The sequence below is a fragment of the Centrocercus urophasianus genome, unplaced genomic scaffold (genome assembly GCF_019232065.1).
Source record: "Centrocercus urophasianus isolate 14NV4802_14NV808 unplaced genomic scaffold, USGS_Curo_1.0 seq_22, whole genome shotgun sequence".
Taxonomy (NCBI): Eukaryota; Metazoa; Chordata; class Aves; order Galliformes; family Phasianidae; genus Centrocercus; species Centrocercus urophasianus.
The window spans coordinates 2898987-2922270 of NW_024884778.1; the positions used below are offsets into that span (position 1 = coordinate 2898987).

Genomic DNA, 23284 nt, shown 5'->3' on the forward strand with positions numbered 1-23284 from the left:
CTTTGTATCTGTTGTTATTCAATAGAGCAAATTCTCAGCTATGTAACACTCTTTTTCACCATAGTCACCTGCCTGGTTGCCATGCTTGTAAAGATCTGCACCAATGAAGGTGGCCCCCACTATTTTACAGCTGTTACGGTGGCAGTGTTTCTAGGAAAACGTTGCCCACACAGTCCAACTTCCACTGTGCTAAAATCCATTGTTTGATCTCTGTAAACATTACAAAGTATCAGTGAATGTCAGTGGCTGCTGTTTTATCTGCATGTAGGAATTCAGTGATGTCAGACACCATTTTGTCAGATTGCCCCTCTGCTGCCATTTGTTACAAGGCAATAAAACATAACAGAAGATTGGTGGGAAGGTTCAACCTCTACTGTCATCCCACCAATATCCACTTCTGATGTTGTGGGCCAGCATCATAACACAGGAGGCATTACTTTTGGAGCAGCCCTCTTATATAATATTTACAACTCACAGTGGTTAAGGTGTAAGGGGGGGTGAAATTCCATCTAAATCCATTTTATACATTATATATATGTGTGTGTGTATGTGTGTATTGTACATTTTTGCATCCAAGTTGCAACATTATTTTCATCCTAATATGGAACAGAATGCCTTTTCCCCTGGGATGTATGCCATCAGAAAAAAGGTCTGTAATCCAGGTAGGGAAAATTCTTAAAGGTGCAAGTGAAGGTGATGTTGGAAATCTCTGCATATTAGTTTTGTTCTGGCTGGTGTTCCACAACCCTCCTTCCTCAGCTCCTTTTGTGCTCTGTTGTGGTGAGTGCACTGGGATGCTGTTAGCTCTTAGTTCCCCTCTTAGGGACTTGGTGGGAGTGCTAGGAAGGGCTGATGAATTTATATTGGATATTTATATTGATAGAGGGGAGGGAATGATGTTCAAAAGACCCGGAACAAATTCTGAGGCAGGCTGTTTTGATCTCCCAGTGAAATCAGTTTAGTTGTGGTTGCTTATGAACTCCAAAACACGTCTAGCCAGAAGATCTGAACTCATTATGTGAGTGAGGACATAGGTCCTTGAGATGTACTTACAGAGAAATTCAATTGGAAAGCTGAAAGCAACCATTTTAAGTAACCCTCTGTGCAGTAACAAAGAATAACAGAACAATATCTTATTGTGGCAGCAAATGTACTTTTTTTAAATGAAGCATTGAAATTCTAATCACTCTTGTTCAGTGTTTAGACTGCAGCAGCTGTTGCTTCTCAATATTAAAAAAATATTATGTTTTGGGAAACAGCTAGTGTTGGTCAACTCTGTAGTATAATGCTTGTTACAGAGATAGCCTTATCTTAAAACTTCTCTACCTTTTTGAGCATCTCTGCGTATCAATATCCTGTAAAAAGTTAGAGGAAAAAAGCTTTTTTTCTTTTATTTAAGATTCCTAGCTGGCTTATTACTGTCTGAATGTTGTCATATATGGCTTTACTGTGATGTGATTCCTGGAAATACTTTCCTGGGGTAGAACTTCAGTGCCAGTTTGTATTGATGGCTGTATCTAGCTTTATTCAGGGTTACAGTGGAGCCTTACTTTCTTAGTTCTCGAGTCATCAGTTAGAGTGAAGCTTAGTTTAAAGTTATAATAAATATTGCTGCTCTACAGTTTTGCACTTGTGCATTGCCTGCAGCATTTGGTTTCACTCTTACACAGTTTAACACGATAGAAGACCAAAACCAGGCAGAGTGCTGGGTTGGTATGCAGAGAGCAAAGTGCCTGCCCTATCCATGCTGCAGGGCAGTAGCTGGGCAGTGCTTTGAGGGGCTCTGCCCACAGGGCTTTTTTACCCTCAAAAAGACATATCTGCTTTCTGAATAGCTGTGACATCAATTTACAGCTGGTTAGAGGAGCTCAGAGGATCTTGAAGCTATTTTCATCGGAGCCTTCATTTCAGCACAAGCAGTGGCTTAAAGGCCTATTTTTAAGTTATGCATATGATTCCTTTCCAGTTAGCAGAGTTATGGTAACGTAAGAGCAAAGTTATCCATAGGATGTGTTTAATTAGGTTCTTGTAAATTATTTCACTTTAGTCCTAGTTCTGTCATCCTCTCTTGTGTTTAACAGCCACTTCAGCAGCAGGTCCAGGAGATCTCAGAACCACTCTGCGTCCTGAGTGACCTGAGAGCAGGAATTGGACAGCTTGAGCCTCCTGTATGGTGGGACTGTGCCATCTCCTAACATCTCACCTTTCTTTCTAAAACAGACCCTGAGAGCTCACGGACGAAGATGAGAAGCACTGTATCCGTGCGAGAAGGGCAGGGAGTGGTGCTGCTCTGCGGAACGCCGCCCCGTGCGGGAGGTAAGGAGCACTGGAGCTTCCAGAGACAGCGGGTGAAGGTGGGATGTCCCGTGGTCACAGCAGGAGGGCGGCAGGGAGCTCCATCAGGGAGCAGCAGTGAAACCTCGTCTCCTACAGAGAGAGAAGACAAAGCCAAAGGAAACGAGTGCGGGAGAAAACAGAAGGGCTGTGGCCAGGAGAATGTTCTCCTATCTTGGGATGCCACCTCGGTGATTTCTGTGCACTTAACTGGTTCAATTTTTATGATATCTCTGGCAACCGGCTGAGTATCTTCTAGAGTTAAATTCTCTCTGATTTCATGAGTGCTGAGCCTCAGTGAATCTAGCTTTTTTCTATATCCAGACAGTTGCAAAGTCCAAATTGTTCTCTGTAATTATTCTACTGTGTGCATGCATTCCTGAAACTGAAGCATTTTGTAGTTTAATGCAGTGTTGCAGATATAATTAAAACACTGCTGTCTTGAGGGGAAAACTGTATAAATGGATTCTTTGTGGGCCAGGAGTGCGTTTTATCATCTATTATCTTCTGTCCTTGGTAATTGCTGCTGAGTTTTAAATAATATTTGGAAATAACTATTTCTTTGTTTTCTTTTATTGATAAGTAGTCTCATTATTGAAGGTCAGTGATGTTAAACATTAGACTTAATAGAGACAAGGTAATATAAACTAAACATTGTGAATATGATAACATAGGTGTTGTGGCCTCTTAAATTTGACAGAGTCAAAGCAGACAGAGCCATAAAGTGACATTTTACAACTGTCTGAGCTTGCAGAATTTTCCTCTCTCCAAACTGATACGAACTCTTAAATCATCTTTATAGCTTTACAACAGCTTTGTCTTTTAGCTGCTGAGAAAATGGGTGATTCCCATGGCTATCTGTAAGAATTAGGATGATTAAATTTTGCTTCTGTATGCAGTTCAAAGTCTGAATTACTGTGGCTGTTCCCATACTTGTATCCTAAGCGTGTACACACACAGAGGTGCTCATCTGACTGACTGCAGTTCAGCACAGTGATGCTGGAGGTGTTGAACAGGAGGTGACACAAGACCTGCTTGTGCTGCTTAGGGCTGTGGCTCACACTGACACATGAAGGAGGTGAGGGTTCTTTCACCATCAGCAGGTGGGGTATGATTGACACTCCACGCTAATTGTGTTATTCATGCAAAAAAGAGAGCACTGAGGGCCCTATGAATTATCAAATGGAATTGAGAATTGGTATGAGAATTATTTAGAATCCTCGGATTTGTGTGGGAATTGAAGCATATTAACCATTAAACTTTTCAGAAGGCTTAGGAAGAAATCCTTCCTTGTCTTTTTTTCATTTTTTAATTTTTTTTACTGAACTGAACTCGCTGCATGGTGATGTCAGGCATTTAGTGACTGTAGATCTGGCATGATACAAATTGGTTGGTCTTGGATAACGCTGATCTATTAAGTGGTAGCTTGTTAGGAATGGCTCAAACAACAACAACAAAAAAAAAAGTGGTGAGAAAGCCAAGCAGTGTTTTTAAATATATATAAAATGTCTGCAAAGAGAAATTAATCAGTTCCCTGTATTTGGGAGGAAATATTTGTGTTCACTTTGGCAGGAAAATACAGTAATCTGAGTTAGATGCTGGGACCAGATTGGTGCAGATTATGGAGCAGTGGCAGTGATTCCTTGATTCACGAAGGAGCTGGCATTAAACTGAATAGCCAGTAACTGTTGTTTTTTTGGTGGCTGCTGGTGGTGTTTCATTTTGTTATTTCATTTGTTTTAAAGAATTTAAATATCTGTCTGGAGTGGTTTAGAAACAGCTGACCGCAGCTCTCTGGGGTCCTTTGCTGATCTGTGGTCTGATTATTGTTTGATTCTGTGTTGGTTGCACTGAGAAATCAAATTTAAGCGTACAGATTCTATGCAACAAGAGTTCTGAAAAGTCTGAAAACCCTTGTTCTCTCTGTGCCATTAGGCCCCCAAATATTGTAGAATGGGAAAAAGACAATTCGGCATACTTTATGGCTTGCCTCAGCTATGGATGTTAATGTGACTATTATGAATATCCCCTTTCAATGAGGAGCAATTTACTTGTGCGGTTAATAGTACTTTTGTCCTTACAAAGTTTGCAGTTTTACGAGGGTGTGAACATTGACCATTTAAACCAGCAGCGAAAGTCTGTTTAACTTCACATTTCGGGATTACGTGCTGAGCTTGGATTTTGGCTTTGCACCTCATAGCTGTTGGTGTCTGGGGGGAGGAGGAGGGTGCTGGGTACTTCTGCTGAGGATGCACCCAGTGGCTTCGTATCCTGGTGGTTAAACGTAAACTGCATCACAGACTACTTCAGTTTTTTCTTATGAGTTTTGCTGCATTCTCCCTTTTTAGCATTTCCCATTTTAGCCACCTTGTTTGAGATTTACTGGAAGGGTGACTCAGTGAGTGACCAGCTTGGAGAGATACCTCCTGCCTTTGTGGTGTTTGGGGCTTTTTGTTGCTGTTAGAGCTCTAACTGAATGGAGATACCTGTGTAACTTGATGATAATTACTGGGTTTGGATTTCTAAGTGAAAGTATAGAAGAGTATTTAACTCATTCTTTCTTATCCTCTTACTGGAAGTTGTATTTGAGCACTGTTTTTTGGATGATTAAGATGCTTGTTGGCCGTTGTTCTGCAGAAATGTGACTATTTTTGTACATAATTTTAATTCTGTCACAGAAAAACCGTTAAAATACTTTTTATTTTTATTCGCAAATCACCAAGTTGTCACCCCAATATTCTAACAGTAACATGGCATCAAAAATTGATTTATCTAAATGCACTACATGTAGATGAAGAATTGTTACAATTCTTACCTTCTGCTGAGCTCTCTACAGCTGTTCAGACTTGCTACTGTGCTACTGATACGTCTGTGATAGTTTTAAAGGAGTGCTGGTATAGCAAACATCTCAATGTCAGATATTAAATTCTGTGTGTTAACATGCAGCAGGTTTGAAAAACATATCAGGCAATGTTATTTTTTTCCATTTTGCCAAGAAATGAAAAGACCAGGCATATGGAGATCTAAAAATGACTTTGCTACTGATTTTGTTCCAAAAGCAGCAACTAAGAGCTGACAAAGCCTCAAGTAAAGCAAATCTGGAAGTTCCTTTAGGGTATTCCCTGATATTGCTGCTGTGTGTGTGCCTTGATTATCATGTAGTTTTGTCTTCCAATATTGTGATTGATATTAATTTGACTTCTATTTGATTAGTATGGTCAGAGTTAGCAATTTGGCAACAGTTTTGTATTTCAGAAAACATAATTAATTTGAGATGTTTTGAGTGTTTTGAAGAACACAGTGAGGCATAGGCTTGAACACAGACAGATCACATTATGATTTCAGGGCTGCTTTATATGTAGAGAAAAAAATAAGTCTTAATTGTAGAAGTGAAGCCTTCTTTGATGGGTATTCATACTTTCCAAGAACTTCAGGCTTGACTGGAAAGCTAAGCATTCATTTTATGTTGGTGGATGCAATAAGGGGTATGAACATAACCTACAAGATACGTTGTGAAGCCAACAGAGCTTACAGCTCTAGGAGGAAATTCACTGATTTTGTATACATGATCAACCTTGTGTGATATGTATTACTATTTCATTCAGTATGCCAGGGGTATTTCTACGTAAATAAAGAAGCAGAGAGGTCCTCCATCTAATATCACACCTTGACAAAAGCAGATTTAATTGATAAATGAGACCATGTTTGAATGATAGTGATCAATCTAGCTTACACCTTATTATTTCAAAGCTGTGACATATTGGTTTGAAACAATATTAGGTCACTGAAAAATGGATCCCAATTTATTGCTCACTGCTTGGTGTGACGAATCATTTACTGAATAATGTCATGTCTGTTGCAAATTGGTATTTAGACTTGCAGATTTCTGCTCGTGTCTCTGTATTGCCATTTGGAGACCTGCATGTTCCAGCAAGACTGTGCTTTATGAATAACATAGCATGGAAAGTATCTCAAACACCAGAAATATTTTGATGCTTTACTATTTTTTTTTCTCTTGAATATCAATGTGTGATTTTTCCAAGGAACTAAGGATTGAGTTAATTTTACTGGCTTTGAAAACATTTCGTACCTTTAAACAAAGTAGAATCAAGCTGATAGAACTCCAAAACATGGTTTCTTTCCTCCTGCCCATTGGTGTGTTTGTAGAAAGTGCAAAACATCCTATTTTTGCACACTTGCTTTTTGCTTTAGTTGCAGATTGTGCATGACATTTGTCTTGGCTTGAGCAATCCATCATGCTTGCAGTAGGCACACAATGAGGTTTTTGCTCAAAAGTGCATTCTAAGGAGAACAGTAAGCTGAATATTGTAAAAGCAATGGCCTAAGAAATTGTTCCATGGTGTTCTCGAACTGTTCTCAATCTGCCAAAGAGAAACGGTGTTTTTATTTAAAAATATATATTTTGCAATATTCCTCCTGGTGTCATCAGCAGCAGCGGCACAAATTTCAGCTGACAGTTGGAAATCAAATTGCACCTGAGAGACACTTATATTTGCCCATACAAGAGACAATAATGCATGTTCACAGCTGGAGCTTACAATGATTTCTCTCTGACAGAGCATTATTCTCAGCACCAGTAACAAACCAGCTACGAAGAGGCACTGTCTGCATGTTCTACACCTTGTCTAAGCAGTGTTCTGATGCACCGTGGTAAACCTGTGTTCCAGGCTTAAGTAGAACAGGCTGAAATTGATATCTCCTTATTGATGTATTTGTGCAATATCTGCAGCTACTGTACACAGCTGCTTTCAAGGTAGTGTGAAAGTCTGTAAACTAGCATAAGAATCTTGGTGCAAAACGTGTAGGATTTGTTTGGGAAAGGGCAAACTAGATGGGCTGGAGCTCTTCTCTAACTCCATGTTTCACTAGGAATGAATGCTGCTTCTTGGTGGGGTGTTTGTTTTGTTGATGGGGAAGATGGGGGGTTGAAAGAGGGAGAAAGAGATTAGAAATAATTAAATGATCTGAAGAAAAAAAAAAAGAAAGAAGAAAAAAAAGAAAGAAAATCAGGTCGAGCTTTTCCCTTTGGCTGGTCCCTGGTAGCTCAGATATGCCTTAGGGAGAACAGAAAAGAAATGTCTCTGCTTCTTTTCCAGGATGGTCTTTATCCCTCAGTTGTTACTTGTAGGTCTCTCACTCTTCATTATCTTGTCGACTAAAATATTTTTTTCTCCTTTAGAAGCAGGATAATTGATTAGGAAATGATGGGAGGGAGATGTCTGCAATCGCAGAACACGTTCAGGGTTGATCCTTGCATTGTTAACAGGAATACAAAAATAATTGCTTTTCACAGGCTTTTACCAAGTACCTTCTCCTAAATGAGTGGAAGACTAACAGAAGTTTGCCACTAATTACTGCTACCACTATTAACATTAGAATATTTATTTGAAAATGTCTACTTCCATATTTTCATTAGGTTTGTGTCACTAATATTTAACGTTCAGAATAAATCAGATGGGTTTTATTTGAACAATGCATTAAACTATCATCTTTTTATCCTCTGTTATTAGAGGCACGAAGCAATTTAAAATAGTTTTAACTATTTTTAATAGGCACAACAGAGTTGTTAGAGAATGCTCTGAGCAATTACATACAAAGTTCCGGGGAGGTGATGAAAAGAACAATTTGTCATTTGCAGTGGATATGGCTAATGGCTGTATGTTCAAATATTGCTTCCTAAAGCAGTTTCTTACTTTTGTGCATGCTTCCAGAGTGTGAACAATTTGATCAGAGCCAGTACATTTTGAATGACATTGCTGGTCTGAAACAATTAGTTCAGAAATGCGATAAAGAGAAACTAATCCATCATCCCTCACAGCTACAGGGTAAAAGAAATTAGGTTTTTAGTCAGCGTTGGAGTCCAGTGCTGAATAAAATGCAGAAAAGCATTTTCTAAGGCTTTTCCATTAGCATCTGGATTTCCTTCAGAACACCAAGGAGCGTTTAACCTGCTGGTTAAGAAGCACTTCTGCATTACGAGGTCACGTTGGGTTTGAAACTTTAGTGCCAGCTGATGGTCACGGCCCACAGGGGAGGGAGGAAGGTAGAAATTAGCAGCAGGCAAGGCTGGATTGCTGGTTGTGCTGTTTGGGATTGTGTTTAATGTGAGTGTGTGGTGTGATTAAGGAGACAGTGCTGCCAGTCTTGAACTGTGGTGTGCAGAGAAAGGCAGCAGGACAGCCCTTCTGTACAGACTGCTGCACATCACAGCAGTGCCAGCGGTGAGGCTTCCCCAACATGCAGCTGCTGAGAAGGATTCAGTTGGTGCTGCACTCCCATTTATCCTGTCACTCCTTTTTCACATGGCATGGCTCACTTTGAAAGGAGAAAACAAGCAGACTGTTACCATATTCCATTTGATTGTGACAATTAGGCGTTAGCTCAAATTGCAAGGACCTCACTTTAAGCTGAAACATTTCAACATTCTTATTAAATGTGTAGATTGAAATTGCAAGGTATTATATAGGTCTCTGGCACTGCTCTCGTTGTTGTGGGTTATTCCATACGCAGGAGTTGCATGCCTAATTACCTGCACAGCACGCTGAAAATTGATCTTATATGTTTTATCTGCAAAATAATTCACCTTTTATGCCAGAAAGATTAATGGTGTACATTAATTTCAAATCTGAATGTTTCCTATTAAACTCTGGAATAAAATGAGTTTCTGAGAGGTGTTCTTTACTTTTTGCATTTGGACTCAGTTTCCCATCGTGCAATTTACTTTTTTGCTATAAGAAAAAAAAAAAAAGAAAGAAAAAAAGATATCAAAAATATATAATATCTATATAGAAATAGATATCAAAGTTTTGTGGGGAATTTCAGAAGCTCTGAGACATCTCTGAGCTTTTTTTCCCAAGTTTATGTACTATGGTGAGCACGACAACTCCCAGCCAGAATCTCATGGCCTCAACGTACTGCTCAAGCTGTGTTAGGGAGGTCTGCTGGGCACTCACCATTATGGTGATGTAGGAAATGCTAACAGAAAGTAGCCAAGACCTGGTATTCATATATAGACCATGGTGTGAAGTCTCACTGTGTCTAGTGTAAGTATTAAATATTATTGCGTTCTTAGTGGTTTAACTACTTTTAAGCAAATGGTTAAGGACACCCCACAGAAGTTGGAGTGTTTAAGAGTTTGGTTTGAGGCTTTTATGAGGGAGGTGGTGGAGGTGGTTTTCTTCCCAGCTGAGCATATTTAGGCCAGTGTTCAAGGCTGTGGGCATTTTAGTTGTCCAGCAGTGTGCAGTAAAGCCATGAAATAATGTACAACTTATTTACACTAATAATGTAAAGAGTTTTTTCTTTGCAAGCTGTATTATTTTTGACAGTGGCACCCAGATGGATTGTGATATGCAGTTTGCACGTACTGGGGGATCCTGTATTGGAGGACATCATTGTTTTGTCTTACACTTGCAGTGCATGAGATTTTTACTGTGAAAGTGCCATTTATGTTTGCCACCAAAAAAAAAAAAAATAAATAAAAAAATAAAATTAGCAATGATTTATTTTCTAACAAAAATAATTATTTCTTCTTTTTGACTGAACTCTAGGAACCACGCCTGACCTGCTAGCTGGCTGCAGGAGGATGGGCGGGAGGGTGTTCAGTGTATTTTTACTACGTGCAGATTAATTTCCTACCTTTAATTAATTTGTTTCCACGTTGCTAGGAGTTCCATGCAGACAGGCTCATTGCTGTGCATGTCCGTGTGAATATGTGCATGGAGCTGTGCTCCTCTGTGCTGGCAAATGGGCACTTGTGCCTTAAAGCCATGTGCATGAGCAAGTGGTGGCCCAGGGCAGAGCTCACTGCTTCCCAGTGATGCTCTCCTCCAGCACCTGAGATGCTTCTGCTGTGCACTGTCATGGGCTTCACAGTGGGAGTTGAAGTCGGGGCAGATGATGGGCAAATTCTTTTCTTTCTTAGTTATGTCATCTCTCATTACCCTCTTAAAATCAGTGGTACTTTTCCATTGCTTTTAATTTTATCTCTAAGGCAGATAATTCAAAATTCCTGGTTTTTACAGATTTCCCTGTCTTTAATTGCAGTTGGTGTCATTGCTAAATTTTCTCCGATTACTCCCTTCCAAACACTGTAAAAGCCATATGCCATCGTGTGGTTTAGGCAGAATTTTAATAGGGAAAATAGCAAGTTACTTCAGTTTCCTCTTAGTCTCTATTACAGAATATTGTAAAATATGAATTGTACAGCTGCATGAAATAATGCAGATTTTGAGCTCAGTGGCTAATATGAGACATCATCTGCTGAAAACAACAGCAGACCAACCAGATATAAAATAACCTGAAAAAAATCAGAGCTGGGACCTGTTGCTGAGTCAGCACAGTGCAGCATCCATTGCTGTGTTTTCAGGATAGAAAGCATGAAAGCATCCACTTCCCTAACCAGAACCCAGTCAATTTGAAAACAAGACGTTTCAGTCAGTATCAGAACAGTATTATTCATGTCTTTAACTTTTGGCTGTCTTAGAAATCTCATCAGGTGTGAATTACGGAACTAGCTGGTGTGAATTAAGTAGGTGTAGAGGAGTAGTTCCAAAGAAAATAACCATTGGAATGTAGGCTTTAAGTGTACAAACCAAGCTTTATGAATTATCTTACTCCTTTAGTCGTAGGCCTGCCTGCATTTTTGTTTCCAGGCTTTTGCTTTGCTGTCATCCTGAATTTCCTTACAGTCTTGGTTTCCCCAAACCAGTATTGCCTCTTACATTTTGTTTGTAAGAAATAAAATCTTCCCACTTCCACTCAGTGTTTCCCCACTGATGTGCTTGCTGTCTTAAAACAAAAAGGTACAATTTAATTTAAAGCCTTTTTTTTTTCTTTTCCAGAAACAGTGATGTAAACATAAGACCTAATGTTGAACCCAGTTAGAAGCTGCTAGACTTCTGGGGCTGATCTCCCCCCAGAAACCTTTAGCAGCATTTCATTTTTGTTATATGGGAAGTGGTGTCTTTTCAGAGCTCACATAAGGCAGAAGATGACCATGGCAGACCCTGACAGTCACGCAGATTTAATTGTTGAACCTTATATAGTTTAAAAATGACAGGCAATTTTATGAAATGTTTTCTAATTGAGCCCTTAAGTGCACAGAGTGCTTAGAAAAGTATGAGCATGCTTTGGGTGGTAGACTGTACAGTAAATAATAATCAAATAATACTAAATAAATTGTAGAAGCCAACCAAGATGTAGCAAACAAATTAAAAATGAGTAATAACAGTAATTTCTAATACCTTGTCCATGTACAGTCACCAAATAAGGAAAAAAATGCATTGGAAAGCAAAGGCTTCGTTCTCTGAGGAAGCCCAGGAGAGGTGTATTGCTTTCATTTATAACAGAAAATCAACTGAAAATTTGTAATTGACAGAAAGGAAGTGAGTTTATGTCCCTTGAGGTGCAACAAGGAAAGGGTGTAAACAAAATAAATCACAGAACAAGTTGCTTAATGTGAATTTTTTGGAGAAAAATCAGAATACTGTTTTGTAAAATACAGTAAATATAGAATGAGGTGGTGGCTGTGGGGCACTGGTGAAAGAAATGCCACTCTCCATTTTTAATGGAGTCAATGAAAATATATGTGTAATGGGAAGTCAGGTTTCCAGGAGTGCTCATTCAGGCTGTTGAAGGATCTAATTGAACTGAATACAGTTTGCATGGCTTTCATAACTGTAAGGACTGATTTCAGTGAATTTACTCTCAGCCTAACCCAGTATAACGGTGACAAAATCTAGCTGCTTATTTTCCTGCTGAGTATACAGACATGGCCATCTCTGTTGAATGTTGTTAGTTTTTAAATAAAATAATACTTTGAGTTCATCAAAGCAAGTAGCTAAGTAAGTACCAGACCTGATAAAGCCTGGCTTCCCATACTGTTGTCTTTTGGAAGTCAGAATTTGATATTAAGCTGAAAATTAGTTGAGGTTTGTTGTTGTTTTTTTTTTTCCCTAATGTTCCTGCATTGATACCTAGTTTGTGCTACAGTTTTCTCTGTCTTACAATTGCTCTCATCCCTCGCTGCTGTGATAAAATATGATTTTCTAGCCTTTTCCATTTCGTAAGACCATACAAAGAGGCTGTGGTCCCTTTCAAATCCTGTAGACCTGCTGCATCGCTTCATTTATTTATTTACCTAGTTTTTCTGTGGTTGATGGAATACTGCATGGTGCTGACTGTAGGCAGAGCCATCAGTGGTGACCCTCAGTGCTGCACTCTGCTCCCTCATCCCTCTCTGTAACAGCAAGGCTGCATCTCGTTGTCTTTGTTGTAAGGCAGGAGAGTAGCTCTATAGGACTTGTGTTGTTGTGGACTGGATGTGTATAACTTTCTTAGGAGACTTGGGCCATATCTCAGGCATCTTGCTGAAGTCACACTGTCACAGAGTTTCCCTTCCCATTCCAGTAAATGCTCTGTGTTTTCATAACAAATCTGTGTTGGCCTTTGTTACAATAAATTCAACCTCTCAACTTACATAGGAAGCAACTTCTAGGGGAGTGCATTGTTTCACTGGAAGTGTGGTGAGTCTAGAAAGATAGGTGGTGATATATAGAGATATATCCCCTTATAATGGAAGTTTAACTCCCCTTATAATGGAAGTTTAAAAAAATCCCCTTATAATGGAAGTTTAACTCTTGAGAATATAACTGAGAATGTCAGTTGTTCACATGCACTGTTCCAGCAAAATTATGGTAATGGAAGGAGTTTAAATATTGATAGAAGGAAATTAAATGCAATTATGAGCTATTTCATTTGATGCACTTTTTACATTAACCAGTCCATAAATACTTTAATAATTTAATTTGAGTGTTTTTTATCTGCAGTATCATGCCTTTTGTTAAATTATCCTGTTGGCTTAATGCTTTCCTGGCTGCGTGTTCACACTCAGATATGGGAGTTATGAAAATACCTGCTCTTCTTTTTGCAACTGCATCCAAATGTCTGCACTTCCAAATTAAACCCAATGGATGATCTCCATTTTGTAGGGGCAGTGCAAGTGCTACAAGACACTTCAGTGCCAAGGCAGGTCAATCAAATTATAATCGTTTCCAATTAGCACTTGTAGAAGCTCTAATCTTTTCATAAACTTTCAGCTGAGTGGCATTTGGGTGAAAAATTATTTCTTGCCTGGGAAACCATTAAAAATTAATTTCCTTTCATTCTATAGGATATGAATGCAACAGGCACATGGCCTCTCACAGGAAGGGGCTTTTTCACAGCTCAGAATGGTATTCAGAGAAAAATAATTACATGTAATTTATGCCCAATCTCCTCGATTTATCTTTTCAAGTGAAGTTTTCCTTTAAAGTGTCCATAAAGAACTGCTGTTTCATGCCGAGATCAAACTTTTCTATGAAAAATGTAGTTTTGCTTTGTGCTGAGCTCTTCCAGGTGTTTATGGATCTTTGGATGTTCTTTTCAGCTGCATGTGCCAGTGCTGTTTCTCTCAGGTATCTAGCTGGGCTGTAGATAATAAATGATATTTCCCTTTTAATAAATTGTGGTCTAATTCTGCTGTCTCAAAAAAAAAAAAAAAAAAAAAAAGGATCCTTGTGTATCACTTTTGGATAGTGATAGGACAAGGGGGAATGGTTTTAAAATGAGACAAAGGAGATTTTGGTTGGATATTAGGAGGAAGTTTTTCACACACAGGGTGGTGATGCACTGGAACAGGTTGCCCAAGGAGGCTGTGGATGCTCCATCCCTGGAGGCATTCAAGGCCAGGCTGGATGTGGCTCTGGGCAGCCTGGTCTGCTGGTTGGCGACTTGCACATAGCAGGGATTTGAAACAAGATGATCATTGTGGTCCTTTGCAACCCAGGCCATTCTGTGATTCTATGGTAAAAGATTTGGAATTGTTTTCGTGTTTTTCTGGAACAGGAGGTTTTGTTGAAGAAGCCACCTGCTTTTTTAGTTTTGCTTGTTTCTGATGCTTTGGTGCTTTTTTTTCTGTCATTGGTTCTCTGGTCCTGTTACATAATATTATATATAATAATGTTACAAGATGCAATAAAATAAAGACCTATGAAGATAAAAATGTGGGGGAGGAAAAAAAAAAAACCAACCTTACCAAGCATCTTTATTTTTATAACCGATCAGAGTTGTCATTTGCTTGGATCTTCAACGAGTATCCATCGTTTGTCCAAGAGGACAGCCGGCGATTTGTGTCTCAGGAGACCGGCCACCTCTACATCGCCAAAGTGGAGCCTTCAGATGTGGGAAATTACACCTGTGTCGTGACCAGCACTGTGACAAACAGCCAGGTCCTTGGGTCACCAACTCCTCTCGTGCTGCGCACTGATGGTATGGCTTTCCTTTTCCCAGTCTCGAAATAACACTACTTTCACCGTGTTACAAACAGCTAGTTTCCAGTGGATGGGTTTTTTTTTGTGGCAGTGTAACCTTTGGTGCAGTCTCAGAGTATTGGTTGCTTGTAAGAAGATAAACTATTCTTTTGTTGTGCATTCCTCTGCTACATCTGACAGCGATTTCATTGTAAGGTCATTGTGCGTGAGTTTCTAAATGGAGCGCAAGACAAATAAATTTTGAATGTGATGTTATTCAGTGTTTTAGAGAACGATGGCTTGAAAAATGAAAAATTTCTTTTCTCACTTGTCTTGCATAGGTGTGATGGGAGAATATGAACCCAAAATAGAAGTTCAGTTTCCTGAGACGCTTCCTGCAGCGAAAGGCTCAACTGTGAAACTGGAATGCTTTGCACTAGGAAAGTAAGTTCTCATCTTCACCCATACGGCAAGGCTGAAGTGTACTGGAGTTCATTTGCACAACAGATGTGGGCATCTAGCACCATCTTTTCAGTAGTCTTCTCCTAAGATCAAGTTTTGACCATCATATTTACTGCTTTGGAATAAGATGTGAAAGAGCCTTGAAGACACTTCTGTTGTTGTTTGGAATTAAAATGTGCATGTTTGCAGTGCAGGAATCTTTGTTTCACTTCAGATTCTCTTGAACAAGATCAGTGAGTTTTGCAGATGTCCTATGAGTTAGCTCTGCTTTCTCAGTATAAAGGGACTCTTGTTGAAGTCAGTGACAGTTAGGACTGAATTTCACTGTTAAATGTACCTGATGCTTTTCTAATGTTGTCCTTCTTTTGTAGCTGAAATCAAGATTAAAATGCATTCCTCTTCTCAATGACATTTCACACATAATTGCTATCTTTTCTCCTTCATAAACGATTTGAGAATGCATTTATGTCTCTGTAAACGTATTTAGTAACCACTCTGCAGTTTATTTGCAGGCAGCTTTGTCAGGTGTTCATAATTTTAAACTCCAGAATGGTAACTTAATCACATGTTATTGCTTCTGCTCCCCAGCTAGGTAAGGGAAATTTTGCCTATCAGAGAATGAGTGGCTCTTCTAGGATGGAACCTGGGGCTCGCCTTGATTCCCCTTCCTTTGAGGACACTGGTAAAGCTCTCCTGTCTTCAGGGGAGGCCAGTGGTGATTTGCTGGAAGTTTTCAAGTCTTTGAACGTTCAGATACTCGTGAAAAATCTGATGCCATAAATAATAGCATGAGGAACAGAACAGCATATGCAAATCAGTAACCATGCTGTCTGACCATCTGTCATGTACAGTATGAATACTACTTTTAATGCAAGCTTTAGTCACTTCAGGGCTTTAATGCATATTAGTTTAAGTACCTAATTTTTACAATCAAGTACTTGCAGCACAGTTATTTAATGAAATCCCATTATTTTCTGTTTAGCCCCGTGCCTCAGATTAACTGGAGAAGAACTGATGGTATGCCATTTCCGAGCAAAATAAAGCTAAGGAAATCCAATGGCATGATTGAAATACCTAATTTCCAGCAGGAGGATGCAGGACTGTATGAATGTATTACTGAAAACTCAAGAGGAAAAAACATTGCAAGAGGTCGTCTCACTTACTATGGTAGGAAGTTTTTTCTTTCTCCCTCTCTTCTTCTTTACACACGAAATATAAACCACTATCAATTCGTTTGGGGTTTACAGCTTCTACAATGCTATTGCAAATTTGTTCATAAAAGTTGCTAGCCTCTTGCAGAGAAAGAAGGTAACTTCTTCACCAATGTTTTGCGTAACACTTTTGGTAAATGTCCACATTCAAAAGAGCTGCAGAAAGTGACTGTGCTTGTTTAGAAAAATGCTGGAATGATATATGTATATATTTAATACTTTCTGTTGGTCTGTGGGTGAAAATGTAAATTTCTAGTGGATTAGATTTATTCAAGGGACTGCATAGGCCTCACATTTTCAGGAAATGACAGTTTTGTCTTCCTTTGGGAGAAGGTTATTGATGGATATTGCCAATTTTTTGCTTTCAAAAAAAAAAGTTTTTTTTTTTTTGAAGAATAAACAAATAGGATAATATATTCTAGAATAAGAAATGAAATAATAGGGAATTTAATTGCTGGAAAACTGACAATCTCTTGTGCATTTAAGGCTACAGAGTGAAATGAATATCAGCAAAGCACGATGGTGGTGGTTTAAAGTTAGAGCGATTTGCAACGAAGTGGTAATTGACAATTTTTGTTAAAGTCAGATCTTTGCAAATTTAATTTTCTTCAGGTAAACGGCAATTTAGAGACTGATTCAGGCTTTGCTTTGGAATGTTTTCATCGTGTAGGAATATTTGAGCAAAGATTTTATTCCTCTGTCTTGTGGAAAAACACGGCACGCACCTACTGTGCCACTTGGTTCTTTCTATGGGAAGCTACTGTTTACTGGAACAGTGCAGCAAGGCAGATTTCAGTCAGTGATGATTTTAATTTAAGAAGCAGGTTATGAAGTGGAAGGAAAAAAATATTCCCCTCCAATTCCCAAATAAATAGTTACAATAAATTTTGCATATGCTAGTTATAGTTGGGTCTTTTAGGTATCAGAAAACATAGGAAGAAATAGCTAAGATGCTTTCTCTGTCAGTGTCATCTGCAGTTCTAAACTTGGCAATATACTTTTCATTAAATAGCTTATATAAAGCTGTTTCAAAAGCTTAAAGTGAGCTGTGGTTTGCACGTCAATTTGGTTCGCTAGTCTTACAGCAGCTCTGGATCAGAGCAGCTGTAAAGCACGAACCAGATAGAATTGGTTTGTTCATTAGTTCTTCCAATGTATTTATGAAGGTGGGTGATTTTGAAGTATTTGCACTACTTCCAGAGTTCTTTTTCTGTCATTAAAGGGCACAGATCTCAAATAAAAGATGTTGCTAATCAATAAAAGCAAGTGAGCTGCAGTTCTGAGAGAATTGTGATTTGCAGATGCTCCGTGTGAACATCTTCATTACAAACCCAGAAAGGGATCTGAAACCTTGAATAGAGTTAATATTCCACTATAAATGTCTGCCTGTCCTAGATGCATCCCTAATATGGTTCTTTAGACTGAAGAAAATAAGGCTTGTAATTGGCATGAATGTTACTCCAACTGTTTTATTTTGCTTGTTTTGCTTAATGAAACCCATTCTGCAGAATTAAGTTTTTCTTATTTTGTTACTTGCTTTCTTTTTTACAAATAGAATACCAACAATTCTGTAGTCAGGACAAAATAATTTTACAACTCTTTGAGAGTTAGGAGAATTGTTCTGGTTGTAGTTTAATAGCGTTCTGTAGCTGTGGTATTTGGATTCCCAAAAAAGCTTTATAAGGAGTTGGGGTTAACATTTTCTGTGTTGTCTTAGTGAAACAAAATGCAAAATCCATCCCTTCACAGATGAAAAAAAATATAAGCAAAATGGTGCAATTTGACTAAAAATACAGGATTTTCTTTCCAGATTTTAAAGATTATTTGCAAATGAGACATTAGCCTGTCCTAAACAAAAGAGGGAAATACTTTTTTCCTTTGTTAGGGAGCAACTGAAACATTCCAGGGCTGTGATTTAACAGGGAGCTGTTAGAGTAGTATGGTCAGGTTGCAATTGGTCTGGATGATCTTTAATGTCTTTGCCAACCTGAGCAATTCTATGATTCTAAACTGTAAATCTTGAATTCTGAAAGTTGGGGGTTTCAGTGCCGAAGTTTGATTTAACAATCAGTTGTGTTTACTCTGCTGTGCTGTCTCTACTTCTTCCCATCATGAGTCGAGGTATTGAAGTCATAAAGCATTGGAATGTAGGCTCAACTTCAGTCGTGCCCACAGTGGTTGCCTCGAAATGGATTTTATGCTTGAGTTTGGTAACTCTGTGTGCTTCTGTAACTAAAAAAAAAAAAAAAGCAAAAAAAGTTCTGTATTTTTCTAGTTTCATTGTGAGGTTTAAATGTAACTCTAAAGACATAGCTGAGTTGATTATTCACATAGATATTCTAAAACGTATTCTGATTTCTTTCATAACATTACTAACAGATTATTAATCTTCCTTTTTCCTCATGAAGGATTTTATCAAGAAAAGCCCTACATCAATTGTTCAGTTCATTGTCCCCTGTGCAATTCCAACATGTGTTTAATGACATTTTTCTCCTCGGTGGAATTCAAAATGTGCTAAATATAGGATGAGATTATCTAACTATGAATTAATATAAAACCTGAATATATAAATAATTTGCTTTCACTTCAGTAGTACATTCATTTGTCATTACCATTTTCCATAAAGAGATACTAGAAGAAGAAAGAGTCCATGACTTTTCATAGCGTGGAAAAATGAGAAGAAATTAAATGGTTACATTTTTGCATTTTAAGATCCAATTAAACAACATGTAACATGGCAGAGATATGTAAAGCAATTAATTTAAAGGGTAATTAAAGAAAAATACTCTTAATTAGCACGTGTTGATTTAACGGATCTCATGCTTGACAGTACTGAGGTAAAATGTTTAATAGGGAGAAAAAATTCTTCTGTTCTGCAGCAGTGGACCAAATAGCAAAGGTGAATTGTGCTGGTGGTCAGAATCGGCCAGCAAGGTCACTTCTGCTTGCTTATAGCAGCAGCCATTGCTGTTCACTTGGCTGGATTTCCATTTTATGTAAATACAAACCCCCCAGTAATAAATAGCAGCATATAAAATACAAAATACACATTAAAAAAATACTGACATATTGGTGAGAATGTACCACCCAAATTACACTGGAGACACATTGCTCTTCAACGTGGAAGAGCACCATAGTTCAGTGGTTTTGTCCTGACTGTCTAGTGGTTTGGGGAGGTCCTCATATCATTGGCTGTAGAACTGTAAACAGCTGAATAGCATTGAGGAAGTGCTGACTTTGATTAACTTGAAGCTTAATTGACTTAATAATTTAACTGCCTTGCTTCAGAGGTACTTTGTTCAACTTTCTTGGCATACTGAATGGTTCCTAACAATGCAGTGAATGCTTCTGAGCATACAAAGGAAGTAAAAAAACCAAAACAAACAAACTTGTTTTCAGGTATCTGCGAATGGAAGTTACTGCATGCTTCTTTGGGTCTGGTTGTTTTATCAGAAAAAAGTTATCCATGCTTAAGCTCGGTTAAATCTTTGAGTTAAAGGTAGGCTGATCACTGCTGGATCACTGCTGAGGGCGTCAGGATGAGTGTCATCAGTATGAGTGTCCTAAGTCTGCCTTTCAGCGAGGTACTACCTTGAAAAACAGAGGTTATATTTTCTGTTTTTGCGAAACGTTGTGAATTCCCAGTATGCTTCATAGCCTCCTTTTCTTGAGCTATGGAAAGTGCCTTTTGATTTTGATTTATTGCCCGACTGCTGAGCTATCCTAAGATGTTTTCAGAAGAGATTTCTAGATCGGCTTTCATTCTGTAGCTTTCAAAGTAAAAACATGTATAAGCAGATTGCATCTAATGCGTAGCTTTAATTGGGGACCATCCTGTAGTCTTCTGCCTCCAAGCAGAGGTATGGCATCCTCAGCACTCCGTGGGAGAGCACAGAAATCATGTTCCTGAAGCTTTGCCTTTCCTGAATGTTCTCATTCTCTTCCTGTGGTTTAGAGGATTTAAAAGGAGCTTTTTATTGGAGCGTCTACTTTGAAGGAAGTCGGATTTAAATACTCCTGCTGGCATGCATCATGGATGCTGAGGACTCTGTGAGGTACACTCAAATTGTTTACAAATTGGATCTCAGCACAGCTTCTGGAAGGCTTTAATCTCCAGCCACTGCTTCCAAGAGCTTCAGCTCATTCACTCGTTGCAGTTGGTCTTCACTCTCACCAAACCCCAGAACAGTCAACATAAAGAGATTTCTTAAAAATCTAAAGAAGAATTGTCTTTCTTGCCTTATGGCCTAAGGGGATTCCCCTGGGTCTAATGAGGTAACAGCTGTTTTCTCCAGGATCACCTGCTTGGCCTATGAGCTGGAAGAACATGGTGGTCGTATTCACCCCAGGAAAACATGACTGAGTCTTCTCCCTGTCACCGAGGCTAAATTTTATCAAATGACACACTTGTATTACTTCATGCCTGTGGGACTGTGAGTTATTACAAGGAATATATGAGGCAATAACAACTGAAGCAAAATACAGGCTGGTGCCTTTACAGCTAACTGACCATGATGCTGATGGCTGACATTGGTTAGAAATTCAGATACCTACAAGTATTTTGTCTTAAGGGAACCTTTTCCGCATCTTTCATGGAGATAGCACTGTGAGTTCCAGAGAACTGCAAATACAGCACAGACTCCTATCGTGATCTTAAACAATGTGCTACAAACTCCATTAAAAGTAACTTACAGCCTCACAGCTTATAGGATATCCTGTCTTTTTCATCTCAGTGAGGGTATGTTGCCCATTTGCCTGTTCTGTGCTTAAGGATGAAGGAGGAGGGGTGACCTCAGGAAGATCATGGCTGTGCACCAAACCAACACAACAGCTGAGTGAGAATGAGGCTTCATACCAAGTCCTACAGGAGCACAGATAAGGAGTTAGCATCTCCAGAATGAAGCCAGATGTTCTAAGCAGGTGGTATTTGTCTGATGGTGACAAGATCTCAAGAGGAATTTTTGTTCAGAATCATTCTGGTACAATTGGGCAGGCTGGATGAGGAGGGTGGAGCTGGGCTTGGAGAGCAATATCTATCTTCTGAGAGGAACTGGAGATTACTAACATGTGGCCTTCTGTCTGCTGTTTTCTCAGCTGCTGCACTGTGGACATCTCTGCTAAGTTTCAGAGCATTGCGTGGAATACTTCCAGTTGTAATTGCCCCATTTATGCTGTCTGTTCAATTTTGAACTGGTTAGTTGAATTTAGTTGAATTATTTTTCTCAAAGAACTTCTGATATTTTTTACAGTCATTTTTAGAGACTTTTAGATGCGGAAGATTGAAAAGAGTATTTGTTTTTCTGCTGGATTCCTTGGTCAGTAATTGGAAGAGACAAAGAACTTCCCGCAAGGAAATCACTGAGGTCTACATCAACACTTTTGCAAATGATCAAGCACCATGAATTTCACACACAGTGGCTTTTGAAGCTGTGTTCATTTCTTTTCTGTGCGATGCTCTTGCTGCCATTCTTCTATCATATACACCCTGGAGAACTAGGAGTGCCCTCCTATGGAGACTATCTAATACAATAAGTCCTTAAATGCAAATTTGCAGTGTAGTCCGTGTTCTTTTCTCTAATGAAATTGAATTGAAGGTCGTGAACTTGAAAATAGGCTACAGTTAACTTACATTCAAGTGGAGATACTCAGCAGATGTGAAATATCGCACATGTATGGATCCTTCAATAATTCAAGTACTGTTGCTTGTTGCATAAATATTTAGGTATGCAAAGTGCAGAAAGTGTGCTGATGTGGAAGCTGGAGTTTTCGTTCCCTTGACACATGTGGGACAAGTACTCCTAGTGGCAGTGTGAGTTAAAACAGTGGCTCTTCATTTTCCTAATTTTAAACTCCAGTGTAGCAATGTTAGCTTTCAATATTTAACCAACATGAATATCAGTAAAATAGACGTAGTATGTCTGTCTGACACGAAGATCAGGTTATCCTGTCTTCTACAAGTGACCTTGATAAAGACAGTGTAAAAAATACATGAACCTCAAAATCAGTGCAAGGTATTAATGCTCATGTGGCATAAGATAACTGCAAAACAAAAGGAGTATCAGGAGGTTTCACTGTCAGCAAATACTGGTCGAATTCCAAAGCCTCCTAAGTTAGTATCTAAATGAATACAAACGTAGTACAGTTTTCTGTGAGAAGATAATCCTGACTATTATTCATAAATGGTGTTAATCCTTTGAGTCAAGAAGTACAGTACAGTATGTGACTGTGTTGAGATCTTACTGCTGTTCTGAAAATAAGGAGAGAGAATTTATATGAACAAACGTTTTTTAGTGAAATGAATCCCAGTCCTCATCCAAATGATGATCTGCTGGTCTTGTTCCTTTGGCAGTGGAATAGGTTCAGCTCTCAGCTGTGCTGCAGACTTCCCTTGTGACCATAGGCGACTCATTAATTTCCCTAGTCTGAATTAATTGCTGCTATAACGCTGTTGTAGTAGGAAGTGCAACAGGAATTAATCTGACCTTAGGTGCTTCCATCACTCATCTGTAAAATACTGATGTTTTCTTATATCACTGTGTTGTCCTGTTTTGTTTTGATTTGAGAATGTTGGTGTCTGTACTTAAGGAAATAAAGGATTAAATGTCAAATATCTATTATGTTTTAGAAGTTGATGCTTTCAATTTAGTAGCTGAAGTATTGCTAAAAGAAAATACTGTTGTAAATATTTACCTGCACGGCTGCCTCTCATGTACATTATGTGGCTTTTGCTGTTGTTTGCAGGAACAAAGTATAGCCTTAGCCTCATTATAATATGCTTAGATTATCCAGAAGCAGAGATCCTTAGATTCTCTTCAGCATTAATTTGATGGTTTGGCTGCATCAATTATTTAATTCCAATAATCCTGCTAATGTCTTTGCCTTACATTTACCCCACTTTTAAATTTGTGTTGATTGTACTCCTGAATTAGTGATTTTAATATTGGTTCGACTAGTTCAGCTTTAGTG

At 38.7% G+C, this 23284-nt stretch overlaps 1 protein-coding gene across 1 annotated transcript in view; it reads left to right on the forward strand.

The window, feature by feature from the left end:
- Nucleotides 1–23284, forward strand: part of CNTN3 (contactin 3) — a 111447-nt gene that overhangs the window by 62128 nt on the left and 26035 nt on the right. Inside the window, exons 3-6 of the mRNA XM_042823521.1 lie at nt 2221–2316; nt 14461–14664; nt 14987–15089; nt 16090–16274. Coding sequence (XP_042679455.1) covers nt 2221–2316; nt 14461–14664; nt 14987–15089; nt 16090–16274 — 588 coding nt within the window. The remainder of the gene's footprint in view (nt 1–2220; nt 2317–14460; nt 14665–14986; nt 15090–16089; nt 16275–23284) is intronic.